General features: G+C 45.2%; 1 protein-coding gene and 1 non-coding gene across 3 annotated transcripts in view; one reads left to right on the plus strand and one right to left on the minus strand.

Moving 5' to 3' along the window:
• Positions 1 to 325: 325 nt before the first annotated feature.
• Positions 326 to 27601, minus strand: part of ACER2 (alkaline ceramidase 2) — a 70276-nt gene continuing 43000 nt past the window's right edge. The window contains exons 6-8 of one of the 2 annotated variants that reach the window (XR_011568020.1): positions 20336 to 20440; positions 12710 to 12865; positions 326 to 11435 (exon numbers count right to left, since the gene is read on the minus strand). Coding sequence is in view for 1 of the 2 variants with exons in the window: in XM_070794483.1 (XP_070650584.1) it covers positions 20404 to 20440 (37 nt within the window). In the remaining variant the exon portion in view is untranslated. Of the gene's footprint in view, positions 11436 to 12709; positions 12866 to 17273; positions 20441 to 27601 lie in introns of those variants that run through there. The other variant, XM_070794483.1, reaches the window with a different exon arrangement.
• TRNAC-GCA (transfer RNA cysteine (anticodon GCA)) lies at positions 14646 to 14717 on the plus strand. The gene has a single exon. It is a non-coding gene; the product is annotated as a tRNA-Cys (tRNA).

The raw sequence follows: 27601 nt of genomic DNA on the forward strand, positions 1-27601 counted from the left end.
TTATAAATTCAAAAGCCTAGTGTTCCCTAAGCCTTTATTTTTTTTCCTTTTTTTTTGTTTACTTTATTTTTTAACTTTACAATATTGTATTGGTTTTGCCATATATCGAAATGAATCCGCCACAGGTATACATGTGTTCCCCATCCTGAACCCTCCTCCCTCCTCCCTCCCCATACCATCCCTCTGGGTCGTCCCAGTGCACCAGCCCCAAGCATCCAGTATCGTGCATCGAACCTGGACTGGTGACTTGTTTCATATATGATATTATACATGTTTCAATGCCATTCTCCCAAATCATCCCACCCTCTCCCTCTCCCACGGAGTCCAAAAGACTGTTCTATACATCGGTGTCTGTTTTGCTGTCTCGTATACAGGGTTATTGTTTCAAAAAGTCTTGTATAAACCTATTACTTGTAGATCAAAATAAGAAGTTGCAGCTTTTTTTTTTTTTGGTTACTAACTGGTAATTTTAAAAGATTTAATTCTAAATAACTATCCCATTTATGATTTAAATTCCCTCAAGAACTTTTTATAGTTTACACATTTAACATGATTCTCTCAAACACTCCAAAAGCCTAACAGACTTACAAACCTAAAAAACAAAATCTTCCTATGCACTTAAGCAACTCCTATTAATCTATCAAAGTTAAATTAAATATAATAAACCAGGTTTTCTGAAGCATTTAAATGTTTAATATTTTGGACTGTCTATTAAGAAGAAGACTTCCCAGGTGGCACCAATGGTGAAGAATCTGCTTGCCAATGCCAGAGACGCAAGAGACGTGGGTTCAACCCCTGGGTCAGAAAATCACCTGGAGTAGGAAATGGCAAACCACTCCAGTGTTCTTGCCTGGAAAATTCCGTGGACAGAGGAGGTTGGTGGGCCACAGGCCATGGGGTTGCAAACACGACTGAACAACTGAGCAGACGCACACATTAGTTACACAATCACCCCAAGTCCCAGGGTTTACAGTTACGGAGCACACAGACCACTAGACAAGACAAGGACCCCAAAGTCCACCAAGTGCTTGGACTCTTTTCTTGGCTCTCCTAAATATATGCTTCTCAATGAAGTGTATATGCCTACTAATCACATTTGACCGACTGACCTTGGCACCTCCATTTCAAGGATTTCTCAACCTTGGCACCATGGACATGTTGGGCTGGAAAATTATTTTTTGGTGGGTGCTGTTTAGTTGTAGAATGTTTAGTAGTATCACTGGCTTTTACCCATTAGAAAAGTGAGGTCGCTCAGTCATGTCCGACTCTTTGCGACCCCGTGGGCTGTAACCTACCAGGCTCCTCTGCCCATGGGATTCTCCGTCCATGGGATTCTCCAGGCAAGAATACTGGAGTGGATTGCCATTTCCTTCTCCAGGGGATCTTCCCGACCCAGGGATTGAACCCAGGTTTCCCGCCTTGCGGGCAGATGCTTTAACCTCTGAGCCACCAGGGAAGCCCTTTACCCATTAGGTACAAATTTCAACAAACAAAAAAAATGTCTCCAGACATTAACAGATGTCCCCAGGGGTAGGATGGGGGTGAGGTGAAATTGCCCTAGATGGAAAACTCCTGTTCTATCAAACGGAACTCAATCCACTCCGTCAAGATTGCTGGAATGCAGCCAATGGCTGCCCTTTGGTCCTCTCTCTTTCTGTTTCCCTTTCTTTCTCTCTCTTTTTTTCATACACACACACATGTATACATACACACCGCCTCCCACCCTTCCACTCCCACCTAAATGCAATGGTGCGGAGGTAAAACTTGAAGCACGAATAGCCCCTTTGGCGTCATTCCTCAGTGGTCTCTGTGTGAGCAGCAGGCTACTGAAGCTTAAGCTCTGGGACTCTTCTAGCTCATTCCACACAGATGGGCAGTTTACCAAAGACAGTTTGGGTTTTAGAGGGCTGCCTCTCTTGAGTCTCTGGGTCTCTCCCTGAGCCAAGCTTTGCCAGATCACGGAAGGCATTTCTGCAAGCCACAACCCTGGAAACAGCACATCCCCAAAGCTATGCTCCAAAGTGAACGTTCACTAGTGTTGTCCTGATAGCCGGATTGCTCCCCAGAAGAAGACTCAGGGGCTGTTCTCTGTTGGCACAGCTGATAGGCTGAGGGCACACGGTCAAGTTTCAGGAAATCTTGAAATCCACACTCTTCATTTTCCTTCCTTCTAAAATGAATCTCACTTCGCAGAGATGAGGATTTATGTTTAGAGAAAAGGTAGGAGGCATTTTGACGCTGTGCTCAACACAGCAGTGTTTTAAAACTCGGGTGTGCCCTTGATTTTTTTTTTTTTTTTTTTTTTGGTGTGAAAGTTGCTCAGTCGTGTCCAACTCTTTGTGACCCCAGGGACTGTAGCCCACCAGGTTTCCCTGTCTATGGAATTCTCCAGGCTAGAATACTGGAGTGGGTAGCCATTCCCTTCTCCAGGGGATCTTCCTGACACAGGGATCAAACCCAGGTCCCCTACATTGCATACAGATTCTTTACCATCTAAGCCACTAGCAAAGCTCTATTTCTTTTTACTGGGGTGTACAGAGTATTGAGTAGAGTTCCCTGTGCTATTTGATGGTATTTCCAATCTATGATTGAGAATATAAATATTTTTATCAGAATGATATTCAATACTGATTTCAGGCAATATTCATTAGGTTGATTAAAATCATTGACCAGTTATCTATAGAGAACAATCTCTAACTTATCCTTTTTATTTTATTGATATTTTCCAAGAGACATTGCTTTCTGTATAAATTTTAAAATAGAAACTCAGTTCATCAACTTAATTTTTTCTACCCGTATCAAAATTTTTACCAACCATACATGCCACTGGGAATCTTCTTCATTATTTCTACTGAACCCAGTTTTTATTGGTACAATTTTACAGATCAAAAAGATTTGAGCTTTTCCATCAATTTTTCATCCACAACTCTATAACAGATTGCACTCTTTGGAGGTTATGGTGCTTAAAAAAAAAAAGCAATAGTATGCTCTGGAATTGCTGTATTTTTCCAGATACTATTCCTCTTTTGCAGGGAAGTGTGTGGTTTTTTTTTTTTTCAAACTACTCATTCTCAATCTTTTGCAATGCCGTTTTCTAATTTTTGAGTGTAATCTCAGGTTAAAATTTTGTAATACTAAAATCATTTGAGTTTCTTACTTTAAATGACAATCAAAATATCTATTGTAGTATGAGTTTGGTTAACAAAATGTTAAAATATTTTGAATAAGTAATTTTTATTAAGTTATCATGGTATAACTGTAAAATTAAACATAAATTACAAAAGAAAAAACAATTCCCCTCACAACCATTTATGTTAGCAACTGGCCTACAAACATCTGTGTAATTAGTTGTTCAAAAAAATAGCTACTCCCTAGTTATCACAGATTCCAAGATGTATGCGTGTGTGCTAAGTTGCTTCAGTCCTGTCCACCTCTTTCAATGCTATGGACTGTAGCTCACCAGGTTCCTCTGTCCAAGGAATTCTCCAAGCAAGAATAACTGGAGTGGGTTGCCATGCCCTCCTCCAGGGGATCTTCCCAACCAAGGGATCAAACCTGTATCTCTCTACATCTCCTGCTTTGGCGGGCTGGTTCTTTACCACTAGTGCCACCTGGGAAGCACAAATTCCAAGATACTAGGGTCCAAATCCATTGACAATTATACACACAAGTCCTGTGAGGAAGTTTGCTGTGATCAGAATCCAGAACTGCTGGAAAGATTGACCTTGGTCCACCTCTTCCTGTGCGACTGTGAGCAGATTATTCAATGACTCTTCACACCAATTCCTTGTCTATTAAATACTACAAATGTGCTACTCCCCTCCACCCCATAAGTCATTGGAAAGAGTAAGTTATTATGCCATAAAGTACCTGGTTTATAGTGAGCTTTTAGTATATGTTAGCTCCCTCCTGCCCTCCTCCTGTGACTTTGAACAAGTTATGTAACCTCTCTAGGATTCAGAAAATGGGTCCCTTATTGAGATGTCAGTGTATTTTCTAAGCTTTAAGATTATAGGAATCTTGTTCGTCTCAGCAACACTACACACATCAGAAAACCCATCTCTTCCTGGGATGCCACTGATCCCAGTCCCCCAGACCCCCATCTACCCTCATCCAGCAGTGTGCCAGGTAATCCTGGGATCTAGAAGCCTAGCCTGGTTAGAAACAGCATGGGTGCATGCTCAGTCACTCAGTCGTGTCCAACTCTTTGTGGCCCCACAGACCGTAGCCCACCAGACTCCTCTGTCCATGGGATTTTCCTGGCAAGAATACTAGAGTGGGTTCTGCATTGGCAGGCAGACTCTTTACCACTGAGCCACCTGGAAAGCCCAAAAATAACATACAAAGACAGATTCCATTTCAATCTAGGTGCCAGTCTCACCTAGGACATGAAAATTTTTGAGGTGCACCCAGGATTCCTACAACTTTTGGAGTATTTGGTGATCTATGTCTACAAATTACACAGTGAAATACTGAACTTCTCCTTGCCTCTAGGGCCAGCTCATACATTAAACACATTCTGTATATTTCTGCAGGGACAGACTTAAGACATTGCCAACCCAGCGCTGGCAACACTTGGTAAATTATGTTCCCTCACCCACAACAGACATCAACAATCAATTACAGAGCCACTCCCCACTATACTTTATCCGATGAGCATTCTAGGCAGCCACTACCAATTAGTCCCAGTGGCGTGCAAGAGAAAGCCAAATTGCCATTTTGGTCTAATCTATTGCATAAGTGAGAAAATGAGGACTAAATCAGCAGTGTTACTTTCCTGAGGTCACACTCCTAAGCTGTACAACTGTATGTTAGGAACTGGTTTTTGTTTTGTGTATAATCTTTGCTGCAATAGCCAAATAGCATCTGAGGTATTTCACATGTTGCCATGGGTGTTTTATATACCCAACCATGATGCACAGCATTGCAGGGTGGAGGGTTTGCTGCTCACAAGCCAGAGTAGCTAGAGAACTAGGATAAGAAGACGTCTTGTTTAAAAGGCTTGGGACTCCCCTGATGGTCCACTGGTTAAGACTCCACCTTCCAGTGCAGGGGGTACGTGTTCAGTTCCTGGTCAGAGAGCTAAGATCCCATATGCCTTGTGGCCAAAAAACCAAAACATGAAAAACAGATACAATGTTGTAACTAATTAAAGACTTTTAAAATGATCCACATGGAAAATAATAACAATAAATAAATAAAAGGCTTGGGGCTTCCCTGGTGATCCAATGATTAAGACTGTACTCCCAGTGTAGAGGGTATGGGTTCGATTCCTGGTTGGAGAACTAAGATGCTGCATGCCGCACAGCACAGCCAAAAAAATAAAATGAAAGGCTTAAGTTAGGTCACTAATTAGGTTATAGCCAGATAGTGAGTGAGTAATAGCAACTTCTAATTAATGAGAATTGTGTAGGAAGAAAACAAAGGCTTTCACTGCTGAGATTTAATAATGAAATTTCCATTAAATAAGAATAATCACCTCAGGGACAAAAAAGAAATAAAGTTATGCCCAAATTTGGTCACAAAGCTGTTGGAAGGTATGCATACAGCTAGACTGCCGCCAGCAGCTAACGACCCATGTCCTTGAAATGGAATCAGGTCAGGGAAGTGTGTAAACACTCGAGCTTTCCCTGTCTCAGGAGCTTGCTCAAATGCACAATCCATCCCCATAGCAGTCCCAGTGAACTTCAGGGGAAAGAAAAAGTGTTTTCAACAGGGAACGTAATGTTATTCGTTCCCATTGGCATGATTCAGGAATGGCCTTTAGGAGAGTCTGGGAGGTGAAGGGAAGACCCTGTCCCCAACATCCTCAAATTCCCCCTCCATCCCTGGACTAATTGCCTTGAATTTCATCTTAGTGCCTTCTCTCTCCAGTTCAGGGATTCTCAACAAAGAGGCTGCACCCAAAGGGCACATCAGAAATACCTGGGGGCTTTTTCTAACTATACACAGAAAATCCAGCCCCACCTCCAGGTGCCCTCTCCAACTTGCCCTGGCCGACCTGTGCACTCCCGGGCAAGAGCTGTAGCGAGCTCTCCATATGCAGCAGCAGTGCTGTGCGGGGAAAAGATGGGGAATCCTGCTTAGCCTGAGGCCCTGATGGCTGTGGAAATTGTAACTGGCTCTAGGAAGAGTCCACACCTGGAAGTTCCCACAAAGGAGTAGAGGGAGTGCCTTATGTTTATTCGTGGTTCCACCCTGGGTGGTCGGGAGCAGCAATATGCCAGATACAGGCGTTAATACTGGGGTCCCAGAGGAAAGTGAGGTCCAGCACCTCCTCTCAGATTTCGTGGTCCACAGAGGAAGACAAACACGTGACAACCACAGGGCTTGTGCTGGGATAAGCAGCCTCGAGGGTGGTTAGGAAGCAGGAGAGCCTGGGTATGCATTTCAGCTGTGTCACTTATCTGGTGGCTCAGACAGCAAAGAATCTTCCTGCAATGCGGGAGACCCCGGTTCAATCCCTGGGTTGGGAAGATCCCCAAGAGAAGGGAATGGCAACCCACTCCAGTATGCTTGTCTGTGAAATTTCGTGGAGAGAGGAGCCTGGCGGGCTACTGTCCATGGGATTGCAAAGAGCCAGACACGACAGATGGCCTAACACTTCACTTTCTGTCACTTACCAGCTAGGTGACTAAACCTCTGTGCGCCTCACTTGTTCCATCTATCACCTCATGAGAATTGTTTTACGTGGGTTGAATCAGCTAATTTTTTTTTGAATACTCCTAAAGCAGTGCCTATCGTAGTAAGAAATATGCCGCCTTTGATAAATCAGCATAATAAATAAGTGTCTTGATGCCATTGGAGCCCACAGGAGAGTTTAAATCCATCTAGGGGCTGAGGAAAAAGAAAGACACAACCGCTGACTGCAGCTGGGGGATGAGAAGTCTAACAAGGAAATCCTCGTAAGAAGTGACGGGTGGAAAAAATGTCACATTTGGGTGAATGAACAATGTTCAGTATGGCTGGAAGGGTAGAGTGTGCTGGGGGATGGAGAAACAGAAGCTGAGAAGGTGAGTGGTAGCAGGTTGCAGGGGGCCTTGTCTAACACACCAAGCAGCCCGGACCTCGTGCCACCGAAGCTTCTTCACCAGCACGTGACGTGGTTGACTGGGCTGAAGAAAGCCCTCTGCACATACTATGATGTCTTGGATTTGTGAACACTGATGCTGGGACTGAGGGGTCTGGGGGATAAAGAACCCAGACTGGCAATGAGCTGACAGCTGTTGAGGCTGGGTGATGGCTAAATAGGGTTTCAGGATACTATTGTTTCTATGTCTTTGCAATCTTCTGTTATAAACAGTTATCTTCAAAGGGTGACTGGGAGAAAGCTCTTAGGCACTGTAACTCTGCTCTCATCAGTCACATGTCTCAGTGTGAAAGGCCACCATAAAAAAGAATAAGGGGCAGCTGAGGTAGGAAGATACAGGAAAACAAATCTGAGCAGGGAAAAGGCTGGGCTGCCCATCATCAGTCAGCCTCCCTTTCCTCCTGTCTGCTTCCCGCAACCTTACCTGGATATTATGCCTGACACAGATTTGTTTTTTAATTCATTTATTTATGCCTGCCCTGGGTCTTCATTGTTGCACACGGGCTTTCTCTGGTTGCAGAGAGCAGGAGCCACTCTTTGTTGACGTGCACGGGCTTCTCACCACAGCGGTTTCTCTTGTTGTGGCTCATAAACTCTAGAGTGCAGGCTCCGGGAGTTTTGGCCCACGGGCTTAGCTGCTCTGCTGGCATGTGGGATCATCCCCAGTCAGGCATGGAACTTCAGCCCCCTGCATTGCAAGGCAGATTCTTAACCACTAGACCACCAGAGAAGCCCTGACACAGATTTTAGCAATCAGCTCTCTCTGCTCTCAAGGCCCAGCCCCTGGTTTTGATGCTAATGCTTCCCTGGGGTCCCTGCAGACCAAAGAAATCCACGTGCCCCAGGACTGCCCTAAACCCATTCCAGCATCCTGGATAATGAGCATGTGGTCCAAACAACACCTTTGCTGCTGCCAGGCCAAAGGGGGAACGTTGAGAAGCTCTTTTCTAGAGGAGACTGCCAAAAAGAACGGCAAGGTATGAAGAGGGATGGAGGAAACAGCGTGGCAAGGCTTGACTACCACTTCCCATGTTAAAAAGCAAGCGGGACGTTCTGGGTGCTGCTGCCCTCTACAGGCCAAACGGTAGACTGAAGGCGGCCCCACCACAGTGTCCTGAACATGGGGTCTATCTAACCGGGAAGCCTAGGGTTAACGGAAGAGAAATAGGTAGGCGAGGCCCCAGGGCCCAGATGCAGCTGTGAGATGGTTGGAAAGAGCAGAGGTCCAGCTGCCTTAAGCAAGCCTGATGGCCTATGGGCTTTCTCACCTAAAGGCAAGCTGTACTGGTGCCCCGCAGGGGGATTTTTCAACGTGTGCAAATGGTTTGGGCTTGTCCTGTGACTCTGGAGCACCACCTGGCATTTAATGGTCAAAGCCCAGCAATGCTAAATAGCCTGCAAACTGAGGGCAAGGCCTGAGCAGAAAATCTTTCACAATCCAAATGCCACAGGCTCTCCCCCTGAAAAACACTCCCTTGCTCCTGCTGGGTCCACCTCCACCCCCTCCCCCAGATCACTGTTTCTCAAACATAGGGACTGTGGGGCTCCTACCTATATATTCAGTGAACTCTATAGAACCCAGCTTAGGAAACACTACTTCGAAAGTTAAATGTTACCAGATCTGGAAATTGTTTGACCCTGTGATTGTAAGTACAAATGCTAACACAGGCACCAAGATTGCATGCCGTTGTTGGTTTTGAGATGGTCATTGATGACCCAGAATAGGTGTTTATTGCTTTTTATTTTGAGTGAAATCACAGTTGTTACAATGTTAATAATGAATGTTCACACCCTCAGGAATATGCCTGTGGACCTCCTTGGTGTAAATCAAGGATATAGATGATTTAATCTTTGCCCAACAAGGTGTTCAGGTTTCCCCAATTCAAGGGCAGCTCCATAAGACTTGAGGGGCAGCACCTGGGAATCTAAAGGCATGTTCTCAGAACTGGTGATGAGACCCAGCAAACTGTGTTCTAGCAAGTTCTCCAGGTGATCCTGATACTGAGATTTGAGAACCACCGGGCTATAAAGCATAGTCAGTCCTCTGAAATGTCAGTGTCTTATTTACCTGAATGACATGCACATCATGGTAGGCAATAGTTGAGAACACAGAAGTGCAATCTGTGTGCAGAAGAAACCAGGCCCATAAGACCCAGAAACCCATGTTCTTTTTTCTAAATTCTACTGAGTCTTTATCAGCACTGTCTAAAAGGACTTTCCATGATGATGAAAATGTCCTTCATCAACAGCTACTAGCAACAACCTGTGGCTCATGAGCGTTTGAAATGTGGATGGTGCAGCTGAGAAGTAAATATTTGATTTCTTCAATTTTAATGCCAATAGCCTCGTATGATTAGTGACTCATCTGTTGCACAGGGGAGGATCCATCATACAGTTTGGTGTAAAAATGCCGTCGTGAAAAGCTTCACCCAAAATAATCCTCGGGGGAAAAGTGCACACACAAGAGCATTAGTACAACTAGAAATTAATCATATAACTCATTAATCTTAATGGAAATGGTGACAGATCCTTCTTAACGGTGCCTGAGTTAAGGAAATACAATTAATCTGCAGATTCAGGGACTCAGATTTAAAGAGGTCTGCCTTCTCTAAATGTTGGCAACCAGCAGAAGCTAGGCACAGCAGCTCTAAGTCTACCAGCTAGTGGACTGAATGAGGACAGTGAAGGCAAGTGGAGCCATTTCAACAGTTAATCTTTTCTTCTTGACAGACTGTAGAAACTCCCTGTTTTGCTTCTAATCAACTGTTCCTCTAAGTATTGAGAAGACATAGTCAAGTGGTTACTCCATGGAGTCTGACCATAGCAGTGAATTTAGCAGGAATAACACTGATCTAGCCATCACTCAGCACTGAGCAAAGTGGTCTTCCAAGATGTCAGGCTAGAGTAGCAAGCCGTATGCAGAGAAAAGGCATGTCACCTGGTTAGCAGCATTGGCATCTGACACTTGGCCATCCAGTGCCCACCAAGATGGGAATCTCAGCCCACGGGAATGTTTAATAACTTTTAGAACAGGTGAAAGACCCCCAATTAACAGACCAGTTGAGTAAGACTGTCTCCTCTTGCCAGCAAACAGGACCCACTCTGCACTTCTACTCCAAACCTCATTATTTGCCTTTTGAATTGAATGGACCTTTTTGAATGCAGTAAACAAATCAGCTACAATTACAGTGAAGACAAGCCATAGCAGTATTTTCTGCAAAACGAGAGCCTCAGTTAAAACCCTAAGCCTGCAGGGAGATGGTGAAGAAGCAGATTATGAAAACAAGGAGTGAAGGGGCTGAGACAACCCAGGAGTGACCAAGAAGATTGGAAGAAATTCTGAAAATTGGATATTAGGGCTTATGCAGCGTGAAGCAACAAGAAACGATGAATGAATAGCAGATGGGAGAAGAAATAAAAAGGGCTGTGCAAAACAAGAACAGAGTTTTCTTTCTCAAACAACATTGGTCACAAATCTGGACAATGGTCTCTGCCCGGTGCCTTTGCATGCGCTGAGCCAACTCTAATGACAGGGCCTGTCTTGGTGATATCTGCCAAAGTCCGGCACACTTCAAATACTAGTCAGTGTGAGGTCCTATCGATTTTCTAAGCCAGTGCCTCTCAAACTCTCAAGGATATACATTACCTGTGCCTGCATGCATGCTAAGTCACTTTGGGCATGTCCAACTCTTTGCGACTCTATGGACGGTAGCCCATCAGGCTCCTCTGTCCATGGGATTCCCCAGGCAAGAATACTGGAGTGGGTTGCTATGCCCTCTTTCAGGGGATCTTCTTGACCCAGAAATGGAACCTGCCTTAGCAGGTGGATTCTTTACTGCTGAGCCACCAGGGAAGCCCATACTTTGAGTAACAAACCCTTATTCTCTTGTCAGTCACAGGGGAGCTTGTTTGGTTGAGAATCACACCAGGAAAGTCAAGGACATCCATTTGAGCCCCATCAGTGGGATCACTGTGTTCTATGGCTGCAAACGGAACCCGCAGCTCCAACTGGTTGTCCGGAGTCTTTGTCACACACACACACACGCACACACATACACACCACCACACCTTCTGGACCAGTGGAGATTGGGTGGGAAGGAATACCTATCTGAAGGTCAGCAGATAAAACCCGGGCTGCTGGGGGGACCCAGCCCTGAGCCGCATTGTCCCATGGCTCTGGCTCTGTGCTCTCCCTGCTCCCACCTGCCCCGCGAGGTCTTCTTACCCTCATTCCCTAGAGGCCGACTTCAGAATTGTCTATTAGATGAAATCGCTCAGAAGCAGGATTGCAAACTAGTCTCCTCTCTCCCGCTGACTGGATGATCTGAAGCGGCTGCCTGTGGAGCTAATTTGAGGAAGATGCTGAAACCAGGTCTTGGCTCTGCTGGAAGAACTGTCATACTGGGTGAGTGCTGTCTGGTGGGGGAGACGGGGAAAGCGGCAGCGTAACTAGCACGGGGCGGACGCTAAGCAGGTGTGCAGCTCTCACGGGGAGGCCCGTGAGGTCTCCTCTCTGAACACAGGACAGAGGGAGGTCCTCAGAGCACTCTCAGCACACAGTCACCCCACTGCTGCTCCTGGGCTGGGGAATGGCCCGAGGTCACCTGACTCCTGCTTCGTCAGAAGGAATGCTGGGTTAGCTTGTTTCGTTGAGCAGCACACCAGGAAGGAAAGTCAAGGACATTAGTTTGTTCATTTTTGCCCCACTGGACTGGCTGCTTCACAAGAGACCCTGCACCCAAAGGACTCTCGGTAGGCTGAGCGTGGCAGACTCCGCATTTTTTAAGAAAACTAAAGAATGGGAAGACCTGGGTTTTTGTCCCATCTCTGCCACTTTTAGAGAAGACCCTTGACTTAAGTTTCTTTATCTGTAAGTTGGAGTTTAACTAGGTGGCCCCAAATTCCCTTTGTAGATATACAACCTATGAGTCCAGTCTCAGAGGAAATTCAACAATAACACGGGTGTGCATTCACAAATTAGAGCTGCGCTTGCTCCCCTTGGGGGCAGACTGGGTTTTTTGAAAGGCATTTTGGTCCCTGGTTAGTGAGTTACTGCTGTTGATATTTCAGGTTCTCTGGGAAGTTTAGCCTATGTCAGAGAACTAGGCTGGCAGACACTTAGTACTTTCTGCCTGACCAAGAAAGATGAAGTATGAAGGTCCTAATTCATTTTTTTTAACATTTCTGGGAGGAAAACTGCTCTAGGATGAAGGCTGTTGCTGCTAAGTCGCTTCAGTTGTGCGACCACTCTGTGCGACCCCATCCCTGGGATTCTCCAGGCAAGAACACTGGAGTGGGTTGCCATTTCCTTCTTCAATACATGAAAGTGAAAAGTGAAAGTGAAGTCACTCAGTCGTGTCCGACTCCTAGCGACCTCATAGACTGCAGCCCACCAGGCCCCTCCGTCCATGGGATTTTCCAGGCAAGAGTACTGGAGTGGGTTGCCATTGCCTTTTCCGCTAGGATGAAGGCAGTGATGCTTAAAGAGCAATCCTGACCACCTGTGTGCAAATTCCTATGGAAGGGTAGGGTAAAGAACAGCGTTTTAAACAGAATTATGCCCCACCCCACCCCCATCCATGTGATTCTCATGCACACAGAATTCTGAGACCCACTCACCTCTGGGTTTCTCTTGTCAGTGATTCACGTGGTGGGAAGGGGTGGGGAAATGTGCTTCACACACAGCTGTTCCCGGACAGCAAATACTGGAAACTGATTTAATTAGATTCATCTGCTGTTGCCGTTGAGGTTGCATACTTTGATGGGTGTTTCTTGCTAATGGAATAAAAAAAAGTCCTCACTTAAGAGATCCTATTTTATGGCTCTGGCTTTAACTATGGCTTTATTTTCATTGGTTTCACACCAGGTATTTTAACAAGATGATTTTCTGCCCCTGGTTGAAGAAATAGATTGTATGTGTGTGTGTGTGCAGCTATACAACGTGTTTCAACCAAACCCAGCACAGTTTGAATGTTGATGTATTTTCAAGGCAGGGAATGCTGTCATAAAATCAAGCATGCGATATGACCAGCAGCTTGGTGGTCGGGAGTTTCATGGATCACTCCAACTGCCTTTAGACATGAAAAAGCAGAAATGTCACAGAAGCAGCACTGCCCCAGGTTTTGACTTGTTGAAGTGTTTTACCTGCACTGACTAGATTTCCATGATGTAGAACATAAAAGTGTTACTTAGTGGAAGGAAAAGAGAAAAAGAGAAGGAAACAATGTCTTAATTGCACTTATCACAATTGCCTGTCTCTCAGACCAGACGATGAGCTATGAAAGACAGTGAGACGGACTCTGCAAAATTCGCCACCATCATTCCCCTGCTTGTTGCCAAGTCTCTTGGCCATGACCATCAGGAGGTATTCCCTCTTTCCCCAGAATCTGGCCTGGACTTGTAACTTGATTTATTCTGATTTGACCAATAGAATGACCATTTATGTCAGTTCCACACCTAATCCTTGAGACCTGACAGCCTTCCCCTCATTCTCTTGGAATCTTCCTAGATGCTATGTAAGTCCAGGCCACACTGCCAGAGGCTGAGGGTATGGAGCCAGAGATGAGCCATCCTAGCTTAGGTCCCCAGGCCACCCAGCCTTGACTGACCCCACAGCTGACCGCAGACCCTGAGTAGACTCAGCCAAGACCAGAAGAACTGGTCAGCTGAACCCCACCCAAATTGTTGACCCAGAGTCTTGTAAACGAAATACACAGTTTTCATCTTAAGCCACTATATTTTGGGGGTGTTTGTTATATAGCCAAAGCTAACTGATACATGGGAAGGTTGTATATGTGTTTTATTTAACTTTATCTCCACCCAGCATGGTGCTTGATGCTCAAATGATGAACACATGAATGAAGAAATGCAGAGATTAATTAGCCTTTAAATGCTTGGATGCCCCATGTTCTGTGGAATAAAACATTCTTCTTTGAGCTATAAAAATAAGAACATTGCAGAACACTGCCTTTTTGACAGCAGCAATATCTCTGTTATTAAATAACAGACTGGGAACTGGATACCTCCTGCTCTGAAGTCTGAGGCACACGCTTTTAATTCTCTAAAGAACCCAACCATTAAGTAATTACTTTTTGAAACTGCGTTCTCTGGAAATTCACTTCTTTAACCTATCCACAGAGCAGCCCTGCAAGGCAGACTGTCCCCACATCCCAGAAATGAGCCCCCTGTGGTGTGTTCCCTTCTGCAGAATTACTGGCTACATCTACTCGGGAACATAATCAGAGGCTGTGAGAAATGGAGTGAGGTGTCTGAGCGTGCTTACCTACCACCTCCAGATTCTGACAGTCACCAACCTGCTGTTCATAAAAGAGTTAAGTCCATACAGACTTGGTCAGAATTCAAGGCTCCAACCAGGCAGGTGGCATATGGGTATCAAGATCCATGAAAAAAAAAAAAAAAAGAATATCAAAGAATAAAAAAATAAGATCTTAAGCAAAAGCTTCACTACATATTTGTTTCTGTACTTAATATTCATGAACTGTTAAAGTTGCCAAGAACAAGGATGGAATTCATGTAATCCTAACTGTTCAATTCTTCCCTGGTGGCTTAGAGGGTAAAGCATCTGCCTGCAATGCAGGAGACCCAGGTTCGATCCCTGGGTTGGGAAGATCCCCTGGAGAAGGAAATGGCACCCCACTCCAGTACTCTTGCCTTGAAAATCCCATGGATGGAGGAGCCTGGTAGGCTACAATCCATGGGGCCGCAAAGAGTCGGACACGACTGAGCGACTTCACTAACTGTTCAATATAGGGCTCTGCTATTATTGCGTGTAATTGCTTGACTTCTTTTACCACCTATTTGTATTTCCAGTATTTGTGAAATCTTCATTTATATCTTAGGCCTTCATTTGGATGGAATCTATCGTTTGTAGGTTAACACTGGTTATTAGGTTTCTTGTATCACCGGCCTCTAACAAAGTAGTACGTGTCTCCCAGAAAAATCATGAAGGAAGACACAGAAAAGATACCTAATCTGGATCCTCTTGGATAATAATGCATAGCTTGGGACCTCTTGAGCTCGCTTAGGAGGGAAGAGTGTGGAGAAGTCCAATGTATGCATACGTGCACAGGGGGCCATGCTTCTCAAAATAGCTTCTAGTCACAGAAAAGCCTGGAGGAACAGTGGGTAACTGAAGCATTCATGCTCAGTCATGTCCGACTCTTTGTGACCCTTTGGACTGTAGCCCACCAGGCTTCACTGTCCATGGAATTTCCCAGGTGAGAATACTGGGTTGCTCTTTGCTTCTCCAGTGGATCTTCCCAACCCAGGGATCAAACCCTCATCTCCTGCATTGGCAGAAGGATTCTTTACCGCTGAACCATCAGGGAAGCCCCAGATAACTGAAGACCCATCTTGAAAAGTGCGGGTGCTTTGGGAACAGAGCAAGTTTCAACTCTGCTGTTCAACACAGAATTTCCTCTTGGAGGAATCTAGTCTCCAAGTACACAAAGGATATTCATGGAGAGTCACTGCAGCAGCACTTTTAACAATAAAACCCAGAAAACCTAAGTGTCCAACAATAGGATATGTAGTTGAATAAACAGCACATTTATTCAGTGGATTACTATGTAGACCTTAAAAGGAATGGAGCATTTCCTAGTTGTGCTGCTGTGGAAAGAACTTAGTTGCATTATTAAGAGAAAAGACTAAAGTGCAGGAAAATTGTGCGTGCTCCCATCCATGCATATGCAGAAAAAACTGTGTCAAGATAAACAAGGAACTCTTGATCATGCTTACATGTAGAGAGTAGGACTAGATTAGAACATTTTTTCCTAGCCCAAGACTAAGAATGAGAATTTCTCTTCCTCATTTCCCCTTATGTTTACTGTTCCAATTGTTCTCATGTGTGTGCGTTATCTTTGTAATTGAAAAATAAAATCCTACTTCTGTCACCTAACAACTTGCAGTCGACTGCAGGGTGGGCATGACCCTCCACCCCAACCCCTCCCCGTATTCCAGCCCCTTTGCAATATGACTGTGAAGCTGCTCCCAACAGTAAGTTAGAGTTTCTCTCCCCATCCCTTGAATCTAGGCAGCTCTCATGGTCTTCTTTGGCCAGTTGAGATTATGACAGCATTGACAGGACTAGTTCCAAGTGGAGGTATCAAGGGGCCTCGCATCCATCCAGCCTTCCAAAAAGAATCCTGCCAAGCTGCCATGTAAACCAGCTCAGCTGTCCTACTGGAGGATGGAAGAGGTCAATTGATGGGCTGTGCCCTACTCCCAACACCCCAGCCAGTCTCTAGGACTGTGAGCCAAACGGTTATTCTTAGCCACTGATTTGGTGGATGGTTTGTAACAAAGTAAAAGCTAACTGGTATGCCCACCATGTGATCTTGGGAAGAATATGTTTCCTCTTCTGTGAAATGGGAAGAACTACGTAAGATTTTTGCAAAAATTTTGCTGTGATTAGGTATAGAGCATGCTATGGACTGTAGCCCACCAGGCTCCTCTGTCCATGGGATTCTCCAGGCAAGAATACTGCAGTGGGTTGCATGCTCTCCTCCAGGGGATCTTCCTGACCCAGGGATTGAACCTGTGTCTCTTAACTTCTCCTGCATTGGCAGGCTCATTCTTTATCACTAGTGCCACCTGGGAAGCCCTTGGGTACAGAACACACTCAAATTTTCCCCTTCCTTTGCCCAATCCTAGAATATGAATCTTGAAGGATGAAACAGGAAGGAGGTGGCACCCAGGCACAGACCTGGGCTGGAAGAGCCATAATCAAAGGGTGTGTGGGTGTGTATGTGTGTGGGTGTGTGTGTCTGTGTGTGGACAGACTTGGAACGCTGAGTAAAGTCTTCCTGGCTGGTTCCTATAGAAAGAGTTCTGTTGGCCCAGTGACAGGACAGGCAAGGCTATGCCCTAGACCACCTCCCAACAGACCCAGAAGTGGACAGAAAGCATTGGGACCTTCCTAAGCAGGATCACCCTGGAGGTCAGCTTGAGGCAAGGAAAGGGTTACAAGATCCCTAATAGAAGTCCTTCCTTCCGCAGGATTAGCGGCTGTGGCAGCCCCTCACCCATTACGTTAGATGCCTGCTTTGCAGACACACCATGAGCCCTCTTTCCTTTGGAGCACAGTATTCAGTGACTACCTCTGGTTGTAAAGCCCTTTCCCCACCCCCCCCCCCAAAGTCCGCCAGCCTCATGGGCTTTCCTGCAGTGGCCACAGAAGATCCAACCTCCACGTCTCCCGACACTCTGAGTCAGGGGCTCTGAGCTGCTCTGCTCCCTTAGATGAACTTCCGGAACTTCTCGGAGAAAGCTGTGATGCTCACGTGTGCTGTGCTCAGTCGCTTCAGTCATGTCTGACTTTGCGACCCCATGGACTGTAGCCTCCCAAGTTCCTCTGTCCATGGGATTCTCCAGGCAAGAATATTGGAGTGGGTTGCCATTTCCTTCTCCAGGGGGTCTTTCTGACCCAGGGATCGAACCTGTGTCTCCTGCATTGCAGGCGGATTCTTTACCACTGAGCCACCTGGGAAGCCCTTAATAAATGCAGTTACTGAGTACTTATAAACAAGTACTATCTCACTGGCTCTGAAATGTAGCTGCATATTGGAATTAGCTAGAGAGATGTTTTTAATTTTTTTTAATATTTTTCAATTACCTACCCCAGAACATTTCCTGAGGGCAGGTGTCATTTTTTAACATTTATTTTTATTTATTTGGCTGCCCCAAGTCTTAGTTGCAGCAAATGGGATCTTCAGTCTTCATTGAGGCATGTGGGATCTAGTTCCCTGACCAGGGACAGAATCCAGCTCCCTGGTACTGGGAATGTGGAGTCTTAGCCCCTGAACCACCAGGGAAGTCCCAAGAGACTTTTTAAATTTTGATGGATAGCTCCCAAAATCAGAAGTTTTGATTGAGCATATCTGGGTGCTGCTCAGGAATTTTTGAAACTCTTCCAGTGATTCTAATGCACAGCCAAGTCTGAAACCCATGGTTCTATCTCATCTAATCATCCTCAGGAGATAGACTATGTCATTATCCCCGTGGTGCAAAACTGTTGTGCAAATTTCCCTGTTGGAACCGTGTAGTGATCTGCTGCTCATCTGTAAAAGAAAGAAGTCAGGTGCGGTTTACCAGCTGTTGGGTTTGCTCAGCGTCTTGGAATGGAGGTTCGTGTGGATTTAACAGACCATGAAGGACGGGGCTGTTCTGTCTTCCCAGGGTAGAAGCACAAGGGCACGGTGAGCAAAAGAACAGAAAAAGAGGAAGACTAGGTGATTCAGCTGAGGAACGAGAACAGAGGGAATGCTGGGGATTTCCCTGGTGGTCCAGAGATTAAGACTCTGAGCTTCCAACGCAGAGGGCATGGATTCGATGCCCTGGTCAGGGAACTAGATTCCACGTGCCACAACTAAAGATCCCACGTGCCGCAACTAAGACCTGGCACAGCCAAATAAATATTTAAAAACAAAACTGAATGCTGACAAACACTTCCCATCTCCTGCCGCCCTTTTAATAATTCTCTTTGTTCTCCAGAACAAAAATATATTCTACATACAGACAGATGCCTCTGTTAGCAGCTGCAGTAGTTGGTTTCAAAGGCAAAGGGGAAAGTAAGAAAGAGACGTTTAGGGATTTTTTTTTTCCCTCAAATTTGTTGAGCTAATGTCATAAGAATATATGTTACTAAAATTTTACTCAAGCAGCAGCTGGGTCTCTCTGAGATGGCAACCCACTCCAGTATTAAGTGGAGTATTAACTTACCAGTATTAACGCTGCTTAACAGTGTTAAGCAGCACACCCAGTCACCACAACAGACATGGCCTTTGTCGACTAAACAGACGCACAACATGAGTTGCTAGTCCAGTTTTAGCTGGGGCAAAATGAGGACTGCAGCCCAGGAGACAGCACCTCAGAGAGCTCTGAGAGACTGCTCCAAAGAGGCAGTGGGGGAAGGTCAATATATAAGATTTTGGTGAAGGGGGAGTTCAGTGCAGTCAAGTGCTTACTTTACAAAAGGTTTTCTGCTAGTCACAAGGAACTGATGTCATCATGAAGGGATTTAGTGATTTTCTAGATATGAGGAGATGCTAGGTTTGGGATCACGAAATCAGTTCCTAAAAATATCTGACGATCTAAAGATCTGTTCCACCAGTTTCCCTGGAGCACAGAGTGCCTCAGTCACCTCCCTGAACTCCCTCAGCGGGCGCTGAAGGTGGGCAGCCACACAGGGTTCAGAGGCAGATGGCAAATGCCCTTGCTGTTGCTCAGTCGCTGGCAAATGCTCTTGGCAAGTGACAATTTGTAGTTGACACCTCCAAAGGGACAACTCGGAGGTCGTCCACCAAGGAATAGGTGGGTTGAGGACAGGGAATCGTCTTCAGTTCCAGAGTTTCCTGAGATCTAACTCAATCCAATCATTTTTCTTAGATTCCTTCTGCACTCATAGGCCTCTCTTGGTTTTAAGTAACAGAGCCCGGCTTGATGTAGAGTCAGCAAAAAGTTACTGAAATGCCACAGGAGGGTGTCACCCCACAGGACCTGGGAGATAGTAATGGGGGTGGTGGTTTGCCAGTGTGAGTTGCCAGCTCCTGCTCCAGAATCACCTTGAGAACTTACAATGCCAATTGTCCTGACCCACTGAGTCAGAGTCGCCAGGACTGGGGACAAAACATCACTGTTTTCTCTTAAAAGCCTCCTCAGGTGTTTCTAATATGCAGCAGGGTTGAGAACTATGGGCCTAGAGTAAGGAAAAAGAAAGCTGAAATGTACTGAATGTGCTGTGCTAAGCCTAATTATGTGTGTGAGAGAGCGTTCAGTCGTGTTCAACGCTTTGCGACACCGTGGACTGTAGCCCACCAGTCTCCTCTATCCATGGGATTTCCCAGGCAAGAATACTGGAGTGGGTTGCCATTTCCTTCTGCAGGGGATCTTCCTGACCCAGGGATCAAACCTGGGTCTCTTATCTCCTGCATTGGCAGGTGAATTCTTTACCACTAGCAATTCATGTACATTTCACAACCTGGTGAAGTGGGTTCAATTTTCTCCACTTCACAGGTGTGAAAGCTGAAGTACTAGGGGGCTTAAGTAGTCCAAGAAGACTTCATGAGACCCAAAGGCTCCCGAAGGGTCTTGAAGGCTGGGGGTCCTGGAGAATAGCTGGGGAGGCACTGGGGCGTCATAGGAACAGGGCAACAGATCAGGAAGGAGCAGGGAGGGAACATTTGGTAGCAGACAACCAGGTGATAAACAGACCCTGGGGGACCTTACTGGTGGTCCAGTGGTTAAAAATCCACCTTCCAATGCAGGGGATGCAGATTCGAATCCTGGTCCAGGAACTAAGATCCCACATGCCACCATGAAGACCCAGCACAGCTAAAAAAAAAAAAAAAAAAAAACTTTAAATAAAATAAAAACTGTTTAACTCTGGGACATTCAAGTCATCTAGAGTGACGACTTCCTCACTGTGGAGGGGACAGCCTCCACTCGAGTCTCTGTGTGGCAATCATGTGCCAACTGAGAACGAGGAGTGAGGTAGTAGTACTATTTCTAACCAACACTCAACAGAAGAATTGGGGTCGGTAGAACACCATCTCTAAGACCAGAATTTGGCTCATGGCAAAGCTGATACCCCCACTTATAAACAATGATTCCAGAAAATGTAAGGTCAGTGAGGGCTAAAAAAAAAGAAAAAGCTTTATTATGGACCATATACAGAGAGCAACTCTCAACCTTCTCATGACTTTAAAATGCCCAGTAGCTCTGTCCACTGAAAAGGGCTAACAGTGATGACCAAACCACTAGCAGTGAGCATTCCTAGAACCTAGATCAGGCTTTGAAATATGTCTCACTAAAATAAAAACAGGTAAACAGGGTTTCTCTGAGTAATGGCTGAGTGTGAATCTGCGTAGGAAACAGACAAAAAGACAATACACCGTCCTACTGGTAACAAGGAAACAGCCAATTACCAGGATCCTATCAGAAAAATTCAAGAATCAACGTGAGGCTGTCACTCGCCCCAGATGGAACAAATTGAGTATAAGTGATAACAACTATGCTGGCTTTGAAGCCCATCAAACGCGTTTAAACCCATGTGTTCATAATTACATACATGCAGTCCTTTCTGAAGGATGGTAAGGAACCAAGTTTGTAATCTTGAAAAGTAGTAAAGGGGAAGAATCAAAGATTGATGCTGCCTTCCCTGTATGGTCTTTATCCCTGGGTAACCAATAGCACATGAGGGGAATTTTCTCTTTATGAAGTACTCCAGCTATTAAACGAAAAAGAAGTGATAGAATATCACCATTTTGCAAACCTCAGTGAATTTTCATCCACCCACTTACAGGTCACTACTCCCTTATCCCCAGAATACCAGTGTTGTCCTCACCAAGGGTAGAGGTGCTCTCCTTTCAGGGTTACAACTCACCAGCATCACTCTTCTTTCATTGAAAAAAAAAATTACATTTTAAATAAAGCACAGGTAACAATATAAATGTGTGATCTGATGAATTATTCCAAGGAAATTGCCTTTAGGTCAAGACACAGACCACCGCAGCCACCCCAGAAGCCCACCTAGGTCCCTCATTCCAACCACAGTTCCCCTCCTTTCTCCCACAACAGGTCAGCAATATCCCACCATTATTGTTTTCTTTTTTTTTTTTTTCAGCCAAATGTGTATCTATAGACACTTGGTTTAGTTGGAATATTTTAAAAGCTTTGACATGCCTTTTAAGTCTCTTCCAATCTTGTATCTTATAATCTGGAGGTGTCCCTGTTTTATTTTAAATCTATCTGTAGAAGAACCTGGCCCATTTGATCTGTCCAGGTTCCCACAGTCTAGACGTGCTGACTGCATATTCATGAATACATGAATTGTATTCAATTCAATCCTTCAATTGGTAGCTTGACTGAGGTTTGATTCTCTTGGCAAAATTACAGGAGGCAGAAAACGTCTGGTCTCCTTCCATCCTTTTTTATGGTGAAAGCAGCCATCAATCCTTAATGCCGGTACCTAGCTTAGGGCAGCAGATGAAATCACATTCCATTTAATAATTCAAACCACTTGACTCTGAGCCCTTATCTCACCTCTCTTTCTTCTCTTGCACAAGGGTCCTCCCTCCTGGGAAATCTCATAGTCTCCTTGAGGGTTTCCTTTGTCCTAGGGTCAGAAGATCCCCCTGGAGGAGGGAATGACAAGTCACTCCAGTATTCTTGCCTGGGAAATCCAATGAACGCAGGAGCCTGGCGGGCTACAGTCCATGGGGTCACAGACTCAGAGCAAACACCTATGTATGCACCAGGAGAGAAAACCAGGAATCCTGGTTCTTTGGCTGTTGCCACCGCTTTGGCCACTAGGTGTCGCCACTGGTCACAGAGTGTTTTTCGGTGTCTGCTGCTGCTGCTGCTAAGTCGCATCAGTCGTGTCCGACTCTCTGCGACCCCATAGACAGCAGCCCACCAGGCTCCCCGGTCCCTGGGGTTCTTCAGGCAAGAATACTGGAGTGGGTTGCCATTTCCTTCTCAGTCTGACTGAACAACAAAAGTCCTGTCCGACTCTTTGCCACCCCGGAGACTGCAGCACGCCAGGCTTCCCTGTCCTTCACCATCTCCCATAGTTTGCTCCAACTCATGTCCATGGACTTGGTGATGCCATCCAACCATCTCATCCTCTGTCGTCCCCTTCTCCTCCTGCCCTCAATCTTTTCCAGCATCAGAGGCTTTTCCAATGAGTCGGCTCTTCACATCAGGTGGCCCAAGTATTGGAGCTTCAACATGAGTCCTTCCAATGGATATGCAGTGTTGATTTTCTTTAGGATTGACTGATTTGAGTTTCTTGCTGTCCAAGGGACTCAAGAGTAGTCTCCAGCACCACAACTTGAAAGCATCAATTCCTCAGTACTCGGCCTTCTTTATGGTCCAACTCTCACATCTATACTTGACTACTGGGAGGGTATTCAGTGTGGGTGGTGTGCATTTTGGAAGGAGAGAAGGGAGCCTAGAAAGGGGCCAGGTGATGGAGTTCATAAATGTGGAGGCGTGTTCAGTTGACTTGGAGGGATCTGGTCAGTCAGTGAGCTGCAAATATGAAAAGTTAGTCGCTCAGTGGTGTCTGACTCTTTGCGACCCCACAGACTGTAGCCTACCGGGCTCCTCTGTCCATGGAGTTCTCCAGGCAAGAATACTGGAGTGAGGAGCCATTCCCTTCTCCGGGAGATCTTCCCAACCCAGGGATCAAACCCGGGTCTCCTGCATTGCAGGCAGATTCTTTACCATCTGAGCTGCAAGAGTAGTCAAAAATGTCTCTCAGCATTTACATCAGCAAGGTCGCTTGTCATCAGCTTGGTGTCATCCATTTGCTGTTGAACTCATTCATGTGTCCAACACGCAGAAAGGACAGACAAGTAGAAACAGAGTTGGGAATAGGGAAAGATATATTACAGGAAACAAGAAAGAACAGGAAGCTCATGCTCAAAAGACCCAAAATTCCCGACTGATGGTTTTCTGGGAATATTTTGGATTTTTTTCAATATTTATTTATGTGGCTGCACAGGTCTTAGTTGCACGCGGGATCTTTAGTTGCAATAGCAGCATCGATATGTTTTTTAGTTGCAGCATGCAGGATCTAGTTCCCTGACCAGGGATTGAACCTGGGCCCCCACATAGGGAACACAGAGTCTTAGCCAGTGAGTCACCAGGGAAGTTCCAGGAATGCCTTATCAACCTCCAGTGACAGCCAGATACACATGTGACATGGCTCGTGCTCTTGGGAGAGATATGTAGTAATGCTTCCATCCTTACAGAAAATTGTTACCTGAAAAACTGGGTTCACCTTCTTTTGGTGGGAATGCAAACTGATACAGGCTCTATGGAGAATAGTATGGAGATTCCTTAAAAAACTAGGAATAAAACTACTATACAGCCCAGCAATCCCACTACTGGGCATATGTCCTGAGGAAACCATAATTGAAAAAGACACACGTACCCCAATGTTCATTGCAGCACTGATTACAATAGCTAGGACATGGAAGAAACCTAGATGTCCATCGACAGATAAATCCAGTAAGAAGATGTGATACACATATACAGTGGAACATTACTCAGCTGTAAAAAGGAATGCATTTGAGTCAGTTCCAATGAGGTGAACAAACCTAGAGCCTATTATACAAAGTGAAGTAAGTCAGAAAGAGAAAAACAAATATCGTATATTAATGCATACATGTGGAATCTAGAAAGATGGTGCCGATGAACCAGGGCAGCAGTGGAGATGCAGACACAGAGAATGGACTTGTGGACACAGTGGGAGAAGGAGAGGGTGGGATGAATGGAGAGGCAGTGTGGAGACATATCCACTACCACACGGAAAACAGCCATCGGGAATTTGCTCTATGACTCAGGGAGTTCAAACCGGTGCTCCGTGACAACCTAGAGGGGTGAGAGGTGCGAGGGAGGGGACAGAAGTATACCTGTGGCTGATGCATATTGATGTATGGCAGATACCAACACAATATTGTAAAGTAGTTCAGTTCGGTCACTAGGTCGTGTCTGACTCTTTGCGACCCCATGGACTGCAGCACGCCAGGCTTCCCTGTCCATCACCAACTCCCGGAGTTTACTCACACTCATGCCCATAGGGTCGGTGATGCCATCCAACCATCACATCCTCTGTCATCCCCTTCTCCTCCTGTCCTCAATCTTTTGTAGCATCAGGGTCTTTACAAATGAGTCAGTTCTTCACATCAGGTGGCCAAAGTATTGGAGTTTCAGCTTCAGCATCAGTCCTTCCAATGAATATTCAGGACTGATTTCCTTTAGGATGGACTGGTTGGATCTCCTTGCAGTCCAAGGGACTCTCAAAAGTCTTCTCCAACACCACAGTTCAAAAGCATCAATTCTTCACCACTCAGCTTTCTTTATACTCCAACTCTCACATTCTTACATGACTACTGGAAAAACCATAGCTTTGACTAGACAGACCTTTTTTGGCAAAGTAACGTCTCTGCTTTTTAATATGCTGTCTAGTTTGGTCATAGCTTTTCTTCCAAGGAGTAAGCGTCTTTTAATTTCAAGGCTGCAGTCACCATCTGCAATGATTTTGGAGTCCAAAAAAATAAAGTCTGTCACTGGTTCCATTGTTTCCCCATCTATTTGCCATGAAGTGATGGGACTGCATGCCATGATCTTCGTTTTCTGAATGTTGAGTTTTAAGCCAACTTTTTCACTCTCCTCTTTCACGTTCATAAAGAAGCTCTTTAGTTTTTCTTCACTTTCTGCCACAAGAGTGGTCTCATCTGCATATTTGAGGTGATTGATATTTCCCCCAGCAATCTTGATTCCAGCTTGTGCTTCATCCAGCCCAGTGTTTCTCAAGATGTACTCTGCATATAAGTTAAATAAGCGGAGTGACAATATACAGGTTTGACATACTCCTTTTCCAATTTGGAACCAGTCTGTTGTTCCATGCCCAGTTCTAACTGTTGCTTCTTAACCTGCATACAGATTTCTCAAGAGGCAAATCAGGTGGTCTGGTATTCCCATCTCTTTAAGAATTTTCTACAGTTTGTTGTGATCCATACAGTCAAAGGCTTTGGCATAGTCAATAAAGCAGAAGTAGATGTTTTTCTGGAACTCTCTTGCTTTTTTGATGATCCAACTGATGTTGGCAATTTCATCTCTGGTTTCTCTGCCTTTTCTAAATTTAGCTTGAATATCTGGAAGTTCATGGTTCACCTACTGTTGAAGCCTGGGTTGGAGAATTTTGAGCATTATTTTGCTAGTGGGGGAGATAAGTGCAATTGTGCAGTAGTTTGAACATTCTTTGGCATTGCTTTTCTTTGGGATTGGAATGAAAACTGACCTTTTCCAGTCCTGTGGCCACTGTAGAGTTTTCTAAATTTGGTGTCATATTGAGGTCAGCACTTTCACAGCATCATCTTCCAGGATTTGAAATAGCTCAACTGGAATTCCATCACCTCCACTAGCTTTGTTCGTAGTGATGCTTCCTAAGGCCCACTTGACTTCGCATTCCAGGATGTCTGGCTCTAGGTGAGTGATCACACCATCGTGGGTATTTGGTCATGAAGATCTTTTTTGTATAGATCTTTGGTGTATTCTTGCCACCTCTTCTAATATCTTCTGCTTCTGTTAGGTCCATACTATTTCTGTCCTTAACTGTGTCCATATTTGCATGAAATGTTCCCTTGGTATCTCTAATTTTCTTGAAGAGATCTCTAGCCTTTCCCATTCTATTGTTTTCCTCTATTTCTTTGCATTGATCACTTGAGGAAGGCTTTCTTATCTCTCCTTGTTATTCTTTGGAACTCTGCATTCAAATGGGTATCTTTCCTTTTCTCCTTTGCCTTCTGCATCTTTTCTTTTCTCAGCTATTTGTAATGTCACCTCAGACAACCATTTAGCCTTTTTGTATTCTTTTTCTTGGGGATGGTCTTGATCACTGCCTCCTGTACAATGTCATGAACCTCCATCCATAGTTCTTCAGGCACTCTGTCAGATCTAATCCCTTGAATCTATTTCTCACTTCCACTGTATAATCATTAGGGATTTGATTTAGGTCATACCTAAATGATCTAGTGGTTTTCCCTGCTGCTGCTGCTAAGTCACTTCAGTCCTGTCCAACTCTGTGCGACCCTATAGATGGCAGCCCACTAGGCTCCTCTGTCCCTGGGATTCTCCAGGCAAGAATACTGGAGTGGATTGCCATTTCCTTCTCCAATGCATGAAAGTGAAAAATGAAAGTGAAATCGCTCCGCCGTGCCCTACTCTTAGCGACCCCATGGACTGCAGCCTACCAGGCTCCTCCATCCATGGGATTTTCCAGGCAAGAGTATTGGTGTGGGGTGCCGTTGCCTTCTCCAGTGGTTTTCCCTACTTTCTTCAATTTACGTCTGAATTTGGCAATAAGGAGTTCATGATCTGAGCCACAGTCAGCTCCCTGTCTTGATTTTGTTGATTGTATACAGCTTCTCCATCTTTGGCTGCAAAGAATATAATCAATCTGATTTCGGTGTTGACCATCTGGTGATGTCCATGTGTAGAGTTTTCTCTTGTGTTGTCGGAAAAGGGCGTTTGCTATGACCAGTGCATTCTCTTGGCAAAACTCTGTTAGCCTTTGACCTGCTTCGTTTTGTACTCCAAGGCCAAATTTGCCTGTTACTCCATGTATCTCTTGACTTCCTACTTTTGCATTCCAGTAAAAGCAATTATCCTTCAACTAAAAATAAATTAAAAAAAAAAACTGGGTTCACTTGGCAGGTGTCGAGCCAACAGGCACAACCAAGCCAAGGAGCAAGAGAAGGAAGGACTTATTACTTGCAGCAAGTAAAGAGACTACCTGGGGGCTTCCCTGGGGGCTCAGAGGTTAAAGCGTCTGCCTGGAATGCAGGAGACCTGGGTTTGATCCCTGGGTCAGGAAGATCCCCCTGGAGAAGGAAATGGCAACCCACTTCAGTACTCTTGCCTGGAGAATCCCATGGAGGGAGGAGCCTAGTGGGCTGCCATTGACAGAGTCGGACATGACTG

The sequence above is a fragment of the Bos indicus genome, chromosome 8, assembly GCF_029378745.1.
Source record: "Bos indicus isolate NIAB-ARS_2022 breed Sahiwal x Tharparkar chromosome 8, NIAB-ARS_B.indTharparkar_mat_pri_1.0, whole genome shotgun sequence".
Classification (NCBI taxonomy): Eukaryota; Metazoa; Chordata; class Mammalia; order Artiodactyla; family Bovidae; genus Bos; species Bos indicus.